Source organism: Colletotrichum graminicola (assembly GCF_000149035.1).
Source record: "Colletotrichum graminicola M1.001 genomic scaffold supercont1.8, whole genome shotgun sequence".
Classification (NCBI taxonomy): Eukaryota; Fungi; Ascomycota; class Sordariomycetes; order Glomerellales; family Glomerellaceae; genus Colletotrichum; species Colletotrichum graminicola.
The window spans coordinates 600840-613858 of record NW_007361012.1 but is presented as its reverse complement, the minus strand read 5'-3'; the positions used below and the strand labels follow the sequence as shown (position 1 = coordinate 613858).

Genomic DNA, 13019 nt, shown 5'->3' with positions numbered 1-13019 from the left:
CGGTAAGATCATGTGTATTAGTTTAGGGATGAGGGCAGCCCTGAACATCTTGTTTGCCCTATCTACCGAGAACGAGTCTGGTCAGAAGGCAGACGTAGATGTAACTGGCCACCCGTCTTTCGGGGGGGCACTTCCAAAAAAAAAAAATTTGAAGTCGTAACGGGTACCGCATCATAAAGCTCGTAAAGGCAGCATCTCTGAACATTGGCTCAGAGACACACCGGGGCTGTAGGTTTGTCGCCTACATTTAGGCGGTGGTGGCAGGGGCAGCGTCCGCAGCAGCAGGAGCAGCCGCGGCCTCTGTGGCACCAGTGCCGTTGACCTTGCTCTCCTCCTTGGTCTCCTCAGTGGGAGCGTTGGCCTCCTCGTCGGTCTTGTCAGGGCTGTCAATAGCGACCTTGACAGCGATTTCGCGGCCCTCAATCTCCTTGCCGTTCATCTCGGAAACAGCCTTCTGCTGGAGCTCCTCGGAGGCAAGGGTGACGAAGCCGAAGCCACGGCCCTTGCGGGGCTCACCGCGGGCCTGAAGCTTCTTGATCATGAAGCGAGGGATGGGGCGCAGGGCGATCTTGGCGGAAGAAGGCTCGTAGGCAGCGAAGAGCTCCTTGAGCTATTGGGACGTGTCAGACAAGGGTTATGTACAAGGTGCAAGCGGGAAACTAACCTTCTCCTCGGTCAGGTCGTAAGGCAGGTTGGCGACCATGACCTTGGTCTTGGAGGCAATGCCGTCGGCAGGGGGGCCACGCTCGCGGCGCTCACGGGGAGCACGAGCCTGGCCAGGCTTCTCGCCATCGCTCTTGGCGTCCTTGTTGGTGGCATCAGTCAGAGGAAGGACCTCAGAGTTGGCAGGGGCGCCAGCAGGAACCTCGGCGGCGACAGCTTCAGCGGGGGCACCGTCCTCCTATATATAATGTCAGTAACCGTACGGCCGAAGCGGATATAGATGTGACTCACGCGGCCACCGCGGGCACCACGTCCACCGCGGCCACGGCCACGACCACGTCCACGGCCAGAGGCGCGGCGGCGGTTGCCCTCGCCAGCACCCTCGCCGTTGGCACCCTCGGTCTTCTCTCCAGCAGGCTCGGGCTTGCGGGCAAGCTGAACCGAGACCTTACGCTCGAGAATCTCCTTGCCGGAAAGTTCAGAGATGGCGCGCTCGGCCTCAGAAGGAGTGGAGAGGTCGACGAAGGCGTAGCCAACCGGGCGGTCGGTGCGAGGGTTCTTAGGAATGGAGACGGACTCGCTGTGGAAAAAGGCGGGTCAGTATGAGCTGGCGTGCGTGACGCAAGTGGGTGGGAATTTGCGGGGCTGACGAGGAGGAGAGGCCACGCTGCAACATGGTGACAGCCGAACGAGGCGGTCTAGGCAACGAGTCAAGACATCACGATGCCGACTCCAGCGCCGATGCGGCACAGCCCGAACGAGAAAGCGCAATCGAGCAAGGTGTGCATGGCAGTACATGTGGGGCAGGGCTCTCTGGGAAAGGTGCAGCAACCCCGGAGCGAGCTTTCGATAGAAGCTGCAGGGGCCAACGGTAGACGGACATGATGATGATAATAATGAGAGTCGCGCAACTTACACAAGGTAGCCCTTGAAGAATTCCTTCAACTCCCCCTCCGTTGTCGCGTAGGCCAGGTTGCCGATGTAGAGACGACGGCCCTCAGCGGCGCTGGCGAGGACGGCATCGTTGTTGGCGGCAGGCTTATCGGCGGCCTTGTCGGAGATAGTGGCATTGCTCAGAGCATTGGTAACGTCATTGACGGCCTCGGAAACCTTCTCGGCGACAGCAGACATTTTGGCGGTATTGGTCTGGTATAGAGAGATGAGAGCTTGGGTTGTTTAGGCTGCGTTCCGGTGGAAGTGCGTAATAACAGATGACGTGCGAACTTGGACCCGGTGACAGGAACAAAGATTCGGATTGATGAAGAACTGAAGTTCGGTGAAGTTGAACTCTGAAACAATGAGGGGGAATTTTCTCAGGGTAGCTTGGTGCCCTAGAAAGCTTGAAAAAAGTTGACAGACGACGTTGCGTTGCGCGGTGACACAGGATCTTGAAGTTGTGATGTGGAGGGAAAGGAGAAAGGAAAGGGATGGCTAGAGCCGCGCTGACCTCAAATACAAATATTTTTTTCCCTCTTGGTGAGCAGGGGGATCAACGGACGAGGGTAAGCGAGGCGCAAACCCACCGAACAGCAGGTGCGGCCCACGTTCTAGGGACCTTGGGATGGCAAGAGCGGGTTGCCGGCTGTTGTGGCGGTGCGGAAGGACGAGGGTGCGTGTGGGTACTTTCCTATCGTGTTTGCAGCAACAGCACAGGGGTTTGGGGTTTGGGTGGGCATATGGAAGGGGAAAGGCACGAATGGAAATGACGGCGAGGCCAGCGCAGACAGCTTTCTACGTCTGCTCGCCGGATGACGAAATGACAATGGTGTTCTGTCGTGATTACCATATAAGGTAACTAATCAACACAATGACAGCAGATAGGCTGGATGTGTCTTGCTACGATAGTATTTATTTCTTTTCTTCTTGTCTGTCAGCATCCGATATCATGTATCCCGTGCCTTTGCAAGAAATCATATGCACCCGATGGTCGGTGTCTGCTGCCTCCTGTCATCTGCCATCTAATACCTACTCACCCATACTGGTTGAGATCCATCCGGAAGGGGGAAGTGACAGCGACCACGGTACGTGTCCCGGGGAGGCAAGGGCGGCGGGATACCATCGAAAAAATAGACCCACCCGATAGTGTTAGACATGGCAGGTACATGCTCAGGCAAGCCACAGAGCACGGGCATCCGAAATAGGACACGCCATGCCCCTGCAAGTGAAGAGAATACGGTACATGTTTGTACCTACTTCGTCCAGTGATGAATGGCAGGAGCTCCTTCAATAGCTTCTTCTCACCCCCATGCCTTTCAGGGCCACATCAGCCACATCATCAACAACAGCACGCGGGTGTGCCTGACTGGTTTGACTTGCTGCGCTGCGCTGTGCTTTGCCGCAGCCCGCAAGAGAAGGAATCCGTATGATCTGCGTAGCGTACAGGTACTACTATGCGTGTAGGCGGCGACAACCGCACCAACCTATCAGTGGAATGGTATGACTCTTCCCCCGCAAATTGGTTGCGATGGGATCCCAGGCCAGCCATGCCTGATCTGGTGTCCACCCGCTGATGTGCGTGTTCGTGGAGCCCACCACCAACCAGAAAGGCGACGGACATCTCGGTAGCCACGGCATGCCCGCCTCCCCCTGAGGTGCGCAGAGCAGAGGCTTGCGGTGGCTGCGTACGTAGTACATGCATTTTGAAGGCAGGAGCTTTTAAAGTGCAGTTCTTACACCTTTAATGCCGACAAGCGTCTTCCAATGCGGCAGCGTACCCGATCTGGTCGGGTGTCTCCTGTCTCGACTCTTCGGCCGACAAGAGCCGCAACAATCACTGGTAAACCCCCTATGTCCCTTCATCTGTGGCAGCGCTGCTGCCCCATTCCGGAAGTCGGTTCGCCATTTGCCACCGGTCGGTTTTTGCGATTGACCGTTTTCCAATCTCTTTCATCCAGGGACCTGCTCCGGATCGCTCAAATATTGCACGAGATGAGCCGAGAGTAGTACTTCGTGTTTCCCCCTCCCTGCAGTCGTCAGTACCCCCAGTTCAACATCACGGCTGCTCGTCGTTACACTCTTGTCGGTGGTTACGAGAGACATGCGCCGGAGATTTAAATCCAAGGGTCCACCAAGGCCAACAGCCGCCGTCTACCGATTGAGTTTGGTCCTACCCTACATCGGTTGGGCCAAGTGCCAACGTAGTACTGGCTTCTGGAGTTGCTTGCTGACTCCTTGCAGTAGCTCGCCGACCAAGCCATCCGTTCTTCTGCAATAGCAACAGAGTCAATGGCTGAACCCGTCGACCGTCAAAGGGGTTCGGGCGGATGCCCATTCGGGCCCCGTCCTCCGTCCCCGGCTGACGCCGTCCTCCCGTATCTAAGGCATGGGACCGCGGAAGGCTGCTTTGGTGTCCGAAATTGGACGAGGACGATACAATTTCCCATGGCCCACTGGATTTCGCGGAGCGCATGAAGACTTTGGGAGGGTCCCCTGGCACTCCACGCTAAAGCTCCCAGGGTCCCAACGGCGGCGCCATACAGGGGATGGAGCATGGTGAGAAGCTTCCTTTCCCCTTCTCCCGGCTTCTAATCAATTACCCATCATCCATCGTCCTGTGCATGGTCTATTATCCGAAATTCTGGTCAAGACTCGCGTATTGTCTGGACGATTACACATGGCGATTGCTGATCCACCGGCAATCTCCCAATTCTGTGGCTTCGGCACAAAAGCCCGTTCTTCAGCAAAACTGCAGACGTCAACTATGCGATCATCGTATTCGCGAAAACCATTTCGCCTGTTGCCCACCTGGGCCTATTCGTACGCTTGCCCATGCATTTATCACCAGGAAGGAGGAAGGTTTGCAAGGTGAGGCAGCGTACCTGAGTCGCGAAGCTTTCCAAGCCTTCTGAGCTGTGCTGGCGCACTAAGGAACCTCGGTCTTCTCCACAGGATTTGCTGTAGAACGGGGCGCTCTCACTCGCCTTGCGTCGAGGTGACACCAGAACCGTCCTCCCGTATCCGCGGTGGTTCCAGCCCGGCCTAGCCTTTTGCCTCATTCACTTGCCATGCAAGCCCCGGCACGTCGCATCTTTCTGCGGCCCCATTCTCCCCATTAACGCCCTAACCCCAAGATGATTAGGTACGACGCTGACGGATTCCCGCTCGGCAGCTAGCCCCGCGTGCTTTCGATGCCATCCTACAGGTACTTGAAAGCCTGTGCCTGTGGCGCACATTGACATGACATCTGGAGTGATCCATGTCCGTCTGTGGCTGGGCGTCACACAGACACTTTGTACTATAATCCTCGGTGCCCGAATACCTAACAGGCTTTCCATGATGCCTCGAGATCCATTGCTTATTCCATGTCGTGAAAACTAATGTTTGGGCTTTCGTTGATCCTCTAACGCAATGTTTAGATCACACGTCAGACTAGTCGACAGCACGTGACCCTCTTGAGGGCATTTGTATCTCCGCCACATGGCACCCGCGGCTCCGATGCCGCACATAAAACCCTATTCCAAGAAGCTGCACCACCACGCTAACAGACCCCGGGACCGCACCTAATTAAGAGTCACTCCGCCGACAACACTCGAACTCGATCAATGTCGCCGTCAGCACTAGAGTCCAGCAGCTTATCAAATTGGCATTCCAGGAGTCCAATCTCGAGAGATATAACCCGCATTTAGGCAAAAGTCTGACTCGAAGAAGAAGAGGGAAAAGACCGGATAGAGACATGACAAACCCCAAGATCGGCCCCGAGCCGGCACGGGTAGCGGAATTGCCCGGCCGGTCCATGTTAATCCTCTACGGCTCGGAGACCGGCAACAGCCAAGACATCGCCGAGGAGATCGGTCGTGACGCCCAACGGCTGCACTTCGAGACCAGGGTCGACGAGATGAACGGCGCTCAGCTGGTGAGCTACCCTGACTCCTATTCCCTTGGTACCTTGACGTTACCGGACTGGCTTAGAGGAATTGCCGACTTCCAAGGCTCGGAATCGCACTGCCAGCCTGACATGCAACTGTCCGAGCAGAACATTGATTTGTTGCCTCCATAGAGCACACTCCTCCGATATACTCTCGTCGTCTTCGTCATATCGACGACGGGCCAGGGTGACATGCCCCGCAACTCCAGCGCCTTCTGGAGGAGTCTGTTGAGAAAGAAGCTGCCTCCAGGGTGTCTCGGTGCCGTCAGGTTCACGACCTTTGGGCTTGGCGACAGCATGTATATAAAGTAGGTCTCCACCGGATCCTACGCGGTTCTCTGTGTTCATAGAACGCGATGATTCTCTGAGCTTTTTAGGATCTGACGTTGGTCACAGGTTCAACTGGGCTGCCAGAAAGCTGCATAAGCGACTGGAGCAGCTAGGCGCTGGAGAGTTTTACCCCCGTGGTGAAGCCGATGAGCAAGACGCGGATGGGTGAGTTCGAGTTCTTTCGTCGCTGCCTGGCTGTTCATCTTTGTTTACCATGCCGAGTGGCAGCAGTATTGGCCGCAAGTGTTTATATTTCTTTGACCCTTCACATCCGTTTCACTTGCGAATAAATCACCGCAATGAGTCGCTGTTGCTGCTCTTCTTCCTCGACATGCATTATATTGGGGCACTGGCTATATGAAACATATCTTCCCAAGAATGCTACTGACCCGCCTTCAGCGTGGACGAAAGGTACATGCCATGGGCGGCAGACCTGCGCAAGAAACTGCTCGATCTATACCCCCTGCCTGAGGGGCTTGCCCCTATCCCAGATGACGCCCTGCTACCACCTAGGTACACCGTTGGGCTGGCATCAAATCCGGACACACGTCAAAGTCAAGGCCAGGAACAGAGTACTGGGAGCAACACGAACTGCCATGCCTTCGAAGCCGTAGCCCAGGAAGCTCAGTCAGACAACACCGATACCGATGCGACGGGCGCAGTCGAGGATCTGGTCCAGAGAACAACCTCCATCACAATGACTGAAGACCCTCCACCAACAAATGGAGCCGGAACCCCGTCCAAAGAACCGCGCGAAGTCGAGCAACCGCCACCGACCCTCCTCCCCATCCCCGGCGGCCTAGACGCCTCCCTCGAGCTAAACGAGCGGGTAACACCGGAAACCCACTTCCAGGACGTCCGCCTTGTCCGTCTCGCCCTCAACCCAACCTCCGGTGGACCGCCTACAATACAGCCCTTTGACAGCCTGACGATATACCCCAAAAACTTCCCCCAAGACGTCCAAAAGCTCATAGACCTCATGGGCTGGTCCACAATCGCAGATTCGCCCCTTTCCTTCGCCCCTACTCCTACTTCGTCTTCCGACCCCTCCTCGGGGCAAACATCCCTCCCTCGCGGCCTTCACATCGACACCCGCCGCCCGACGACCCTCCGCGACCTTCTCACGCATAACCTCGACATCACCTGCACCCCGCGCCGCAGCTTCCTCAAGGACATGTCCTACTTTTCCTCGGATGAGTACCACCGCCAACGTCTCCTCGAGTTCACCATGCGCGAGTACACGGACGAGTTCTTCGACTACACAACCCGGCCCCGCCGCACCATCCTCGAGGTCCTTGAGGAGTTCACTTCGGTTCACATACCGCTCGCCCGCGTCCTCGACATGTTCCCCGTCATGCGCGGCCGGGACTTTAGCATCGCTAGCGTGGGCGACCACCACCACGACACCTCCGGCCCTTTTTCATCCTCACCAAAACCAGCAGCGGCCTCGATAACGACCGTGACCCTCCTCGTGGCGCTCGTCAAGTACAAGACGATCCTCCGCAAGACCCGCCAGGGCCTCTGCTCGCGCTACCTCGAGTCCCTCACCCACCCCGGCACGCCCCTCCGTGTGGCCCTGAACCGCAGCTCTGCCTCTCTCCACGGGCCGGCCCACGCCCGCCGGCCCCTGTGCGCCGTCGCTACAGGCACTGGCGTCGCGCCCCTCCGCCTCTTCGTTGAGGAGCGCCTCTCTTACGCCTCATTGGGGGGTGTGCGCGTCGGCGACGCGGCCGTCTTCTTCGGGAACCGCAGCCGGGACGCGGATTTCCATTTCCGCGACGTGTGGGAGGACCTCAAGGCGCGATACGGCGCCGCCGCCGCCGAAACCCGGGACCCAGCGGGGCCGGGCGGCAGCTTCGACGTCCACACAGCCTTCTCCCGCGACCCGTCCGCCCCGCGGCAGTACGTCCAGGACGTGATCCGGCAGCACGCGCCAACGGTCCGCGCCATGGTCGCTGCGAACGCCATCTTCGTCGTCTGTGGCGGCAGCCTGAAGATGGCGCGTGCTGTCAAGGAGGCCGTCAGGGACTCCCTCCGGGGGGACGCCGAAAGGTACCCCGACGACGCCGCAGTGGACGCCGCGTTCGCGGGGCTGACGTGGTGGGAGGAGATATGGTGAGCAGGCCAGGGTAAGCGGTTGTGGAGGGAGAACTCCCCTAAGGCGCGCTGCTCTCTGGGCGTAGACCGGGACGCAGATGGAGATGAGATAGAAGCACCAAGCGGGCCGAGGTGGTGGCATCGACGGTACACTTCGCGGCGTCGGGGAAGCACCATATGATTAGAGGCCGTGGTCAGAAGGTGCCATCGGAAAGGATAGACTTTGATGGGGGGCGTCATCGTAGAACGACCTTATGGACAGCATGCCCAACGCCGGCCGCATCGAACAGGTTGATTGGCATCACATCACGGACGGAGCGGAATCATCGTTGTCTTTAACTGATTTTCGTCTCTTCTCTATATGAGGACTTGTTCTATAAGCCTCAAAGTCTTCAGTCTCATGAAATGTGGAAACATGTACATATATGCCTTCATAATCCCGGGGATGTCGTCCCGCCCACCACCTTTTCACGTCTCTCGGGATATTCCCAAATAAACAATAATCATCTTCAGAAAAGACGCTCGAGACTCTCTTGCATGTCGGGCCCTGCCGTTCCTGCGTCATGTTTTTCGTTACTCGGGACACAGTCCATCCTCTGACGAAACAAGCCAGCGCCCCATGAAAGGGGAGGGGAAAGTACAAAAGAAAAAGAAAGGAAGTGATCCGGTTCTCGACTTTGTATGATATGTGAACGCCCCGACATATTTCGCTCGCTGATATCTATGACCCACGTTTGAGGGGGTGTTCCCCTGTTTATCCCAAACTCCGTCGCTCTGAATATACGCGCCCGGGAAAGAGGAAAAGAGTGAATAAAAAAATAAAGATAATAAAAATGGAGGGAGAGAGAAGAAACCGAAGTGAAAATAGCGTGCCGTCCGCTCTTCTGCGAGGTCGAGTATTATAAGTGGTATCAATGAATGGCAAAAAATGGCCAAACGGAACGGTCAGCGCGTTCTCAATTCTCCCAGCTGTAACGTCGTTCCGCCGGCTGGGGAATGTGAATCAACTCGGTCCCGTCGAGGCGGTGCAGGCTTCGCGGTGAGCCCGATTCCAGGTCCTGGTTCCTGGCCTGCTCCCGGAGGCTCTCTTGCCTCGTAATCTCTTGTGCAATCAATTCCTCCTCGAACTCGGTCCAGTTGCTTCCCAAGGTGTCGGTCGAGGCGCGGTTCGCGGCGACGATCTCGGGAACAGCAACGTCGGGGATGACTGGGGGGGGCGCCGGTGGCGGGGGTCTCGGAGGCCTCGCCGGCGGCGCTGGTAGGGTGATGTTATCTGGCAAAGGGCCCAAGCAAATCACGTTTGTGAATTCCATCGGCGGCGCCCTGCGGTGAGTCGGAAGCGGCGATGTGGGTAGAACAGAGACCGGAATGGGCGGCGGAATGTTTGAGGAGTTTGCGGTACATGACGTGAAGACCTCACTCTCGGGAGAAACGGGATAGAACAAGGGGTTTCCGGCGTTGTTGTCCGTGAAAGCCGGTCCATGGAACGACTGGCCATCCATCCAGGGAGACAGGAGATCCGACGAGTGGTTCGTCCATTCCCCTGAGCGGAAGCTCAATGGTGACGGGAGTGACCCGCGAACCGATGTTGGGGATACAGACGGCAGCACCCAATACTCTTCGGGTCTGGAAGTTGTAATGGAACTCGTGTCCCGTAACAATTTCTCTGAGGGCGGGAAGGCTGCTGGGGTTTCGGGCGGGCTATATGCCGGCACGGGGCTTTGGAGACGAATTTCTACGGTTCTTGTTCCCGCGTCAAATGGGCCCATGCTATACCTGCCGCCCGCTTCGAAATCTGTTTGTGAAAGCGCCGACTTGCAGTCGTCGCCGCCCAGCTCGGCGGGGTTCGTGGAAACTGGCAGTTCGTATAGAGCGTGGTTGGCGTCAGCCCCCACCTCGGCAGGATGGGAAGAGCTGCCCATAACCTCATGCGCGGAGGCTCTTTTGGCCTTCTTCTTGCCAAGTATCTTGGTGAATACCATGGTCACCGGTCTCTTGGGTGGCTCCGGCATGATCGATGAGGCGCCATCCTTCGCATCCTCCAATGCTCTGATGTTTGCCCTCGACTTCTTCTTCTTGCGGCGATAGAGGCACCAGCAAGTAAGCATGATGACGCAGCCCGCGATCGCTCCCGCCGCAATACCACCCATCTGCGCCGTCGAGAGGCCCCGATGCAGGTTTACCGGAGACGATGGCGGAAAGGGGCTGTTGTTTGGTTGTGCCACGTTATGGAGCTGGACGGACTCTAGCGGCTCGTCCGGAAAGAGGGCCTGGTGGAGAGAGAAGACGCCAGTGTCGTACTTGGTGATGAGGTAGGCTTCCTGCAGGAACGATCTCCCAATAATGAAGGTGTCCGTCAGGCTGGATGCTCGTCGCAGAGGGAAGTAAGGAACGGCAGGGTCGCCGTATTGGATCGCGTCGCTCTGGAAGGGGTACCGCAGGGCCTGGGCGAAGGCGGCAGCAGTGATGGTGATGTTGACGACGCCGGGGACAGTGAGCGGGTGGCCGAAGTCGTCGTTGTTGTCTTGACTGGTGAAAGTGAAAGTGAATGAATAGGACGAAGCATGCTTGAAGTCGGTGTACTGGCCATCTGTGAGTGTGTACAGCTCGAGTGTGCTATTGTAAGTCAGGTTGAAAGCTTGGGCAAACTGGTCGCAAATAGCGTCCGGCAGCCAAAGATAGGGAGTCGAGCTGTCGATCATGGCGATAAAAGAAGTCGACATGTCAGACAGAATGCGAGTGCTAGTGTTCCAACCACCCGGCAGCACCTTATCCTGACCGGTTGTCACCTCGATGGCACGGACGAGGGCGTGAGGTAGTCCATCGTTGGGATCCAGGGAGAACTCGTTGTTGTGCTGTACGAATCGGCTCTCATCGTAGCCCCCTAGAGTCAGAGAACAGGGCGTACCAGAAACGCCCACTGCACGCTGTCAGGTCAGATATCGCATGGGTAGGGTTGTCACACTCACTGTAGTGGGCTCCAGCAGTGTAACCGTAGCTGTAGCTGGGGATGCGACCGTGTTGCTTGACGGCTTGAGAGAGGGGTGACTCGGCTACCTGGTTGCCAAAACTCCCTTTGGTGACGCCGAGGCCGAGAAAACCAAGGTAGTAGCTAGTGGCGTTGATTGACGCAGTGATGATGTTGTCCATGCTCAATACTTGATCGCCATCCAACAGAGTGGCTGAGAGGGTTTCCAGTCCATAATCCCCACTCGCACCGTTGTTGAGATAGTCGAAGCCAAGCTGCCATGTGCCCAGAGAACTCCAAGATTTGGAGTCGGCCACGTCGAAGACGCCACCTCTAGCACTATTGCAAAGGGTATCGTCTTGTTGTCGCATGTCAGCCAAGAGCGTGGTAGCGGCCGAGCGCATCGACATGCACATGGCACAGAGAGAGGGTGGAAGGAGGACTCACTTGCATCGCAGCCACCAGCTCCGATGACCCAGAATTCGGACAACGACGTGCTCGCGAGGACATTGACAGTCTGACCGGGGGTGCCAACCTGGAGCTCGATTGCCGACCAGTTTCCGTCGACACCGTACCTTGGAAGGGTTAAGAAGGAGAGGCGCACGCCGGGCTAGAGCGGGACATACCAGCCATTGGAAGGAGTGAGGGCGACGGCGGATTGACTCTCTGCGGCGACTCGGGCAACGAGTACCGATGTGATGAGAGTAGCGGAAAGCATGTTGTCGGTTTTGGGGCGGGATCCGGCTGGCGGTTCATTCGAGGTGCGCCTAGTCACCATGTCGTCTTTGCGATTTGCATTGGCGTCCCGGAGGAAGGCTGGGCGTGAGAGGGTGCTTCTCCATCAACAGGAGCTATTGTCAATACCGTCTAGACAATGCGCTTTGTGTACGGCGATGTAATATCCTGATTGCTCTACTGGTTTGCAGCGCAGTAGGAAAGATGGGTCGGATGAGTGTTGAAGCTGTGAGGGGGGCGGGAGGATCAAAATTGAAAGAAATGGAGGTGGGAGAAACGCGCAATTGAAGACTAACAGGAAACTGACTTCTGTCATTGAGTTGAGTGGACAGCAGCCTGGCCATGGCCACCCCGGCAAGGGCAAGCACGAGAGGCAACTCCGGCTCAGGGCTGTGCCGCTCTCAGCATGCCGAAGGAAGGGAAGTACAGGGTATGAGACAAGGACCAGGTCCCTCGTCCAGCACCGGTCTGGTGGTCCTCCCTTCTCTCCGTCCACTTCGTCCACTTCATCCACATCGTTCTCAGGAAAAGCTGGGGACCGGGGTGCAAGCCGGGGGCTCCCTGTCTTACCATCGACATAGGTGGTGCTTGTGCCCGCTTCGGGTCAAGTGCGGCGGCACCAGGTAGGTAATGCAGGTGTGCGCTGCCATTGAGAAGGTTGGTACCCGTACTCCATACAGCACATATATACTACGTGACTGGGTTTTGCACCGGGAAAATCACAGCGGTGAGATATTGCAGTGCTGGTCTAGAGGTCCGCTGGTAAGACTCGAGTTAGACGCGGTAGGCGAGGGAAGGGGGCAAGAAGCGGGATCTCGTTCAGAAACGTCCCAAGTATCCAGCAACTCGGCGACGTCGTGACGACCTGTTTGCGCGCCATCTTGGCGCATTTTTCATCTGTTTGCGATTGGAGCAGCTCTTGGCGGTATGAGAACCGACCGAGCCGGTGGGCTGTCGATGTGATGGCTTTGTTCTTTCTTGTTCTTGTCTTGGTAACCTCTTTTTGAGTTTGGGTCATTTCTGTAACGAAGCACTACCGACCTAGGTAGGCCGGGGCAGGCTAGGAAGTCAGCCGGCTCCCCCAAGACACCAACTATTGACTATTGTATCCGTAAGCTGCTTTGATATGGTTTTTCAACTGGAGAATTGGTAGGCAAGGTAGGAGAGTTTGTGATGCACAATGAATTGAAGCGGCAGGAACCCGCCTATAGCCGCCAGCTGAGCCGCGCTTGGCTTGTGGATCGGCCAGACCTTGTATGTCTAGGCTGAACGCCCCCCCTGGTGAGATGCGACGAAGCGTTGAGTCAGGATGAGGAACTGGCCTGTAAACCAAGACAGACAGATGGATAGACGGTCGACGGA

At 57.0% G+C, this 13019-nt stretch overlaps 3 protein-coding genes across 3 annotated transcripts; 1 reads left to right on the top strand and 2 right to left on the bottom strand.

Annotated features, from left to right (window-relative positions):
- Nucleotides 1-247: 247 nt before the first annotated feature.
- On the bottom strand, nucleotides 248-1794 carry GLRG_02848 (RNA recognition domain-containing protein; the record flags this gene model as incomplete). Its single annotated transcript, XM_008093533.1, has 4 exons — nucleotides 248-610; nucleotides 665-901; nucleotides 955-1243; nucleotides 1580-1794. The coding sequence occupies 4 exons, from the start codon at nucleotides 1792-1794 to the stop codon at nucleotides 248-250; spliced, it is 1104 nt and encodes a 367-aa protein (XP_008091724.1).
- A 3541-nt stretch (nucleotides 1795-5335) lies between these two features.
- On the top strand, nucleotides 5336-7976 carry GLRG_02847 (flavodoxin; the record flags this gene model as incomplete). The annotated part of the gene is made up of 4 exons (XM_008093532.1): nucleotides 5336-5515; nucleotides 5660-5835; nucleotides 5924-6022; nucleotides 6257-7976. The coding sequence occupies 4 exons, from the start codon at nucleotides 5336-5338 to the stop codon at nucleotides 7974-7976; spliced, it is 2175 nt and encodes a 724-aa protein (XP_008091723.1).
- Nucleotides 7977-8910: 934 nt separating this feature from the next.
- On the bottom strand, nucleotides 8911-11640 carry GLRG_02846 (eukaryotic aspartyl protease; the record flags this gene model as incomplete). Its single annotated transcript, XM_008093531.1, has 4 exons — nucleotides 8911-10874; nucleotides 10924-11280; nucleotides 11370-11497; nucleotides 11549-11640. 4 exons carry the CDS (start codon nucleotides 11638-11640, stop codon nucleotides 8911-8913), a joined length of 2541 nt encoding a protein of 846 aa, XP_008091722.1.
- Between the last annotated feature and the right edge of the window lie 1379 nt (nucleotides 11641-13019).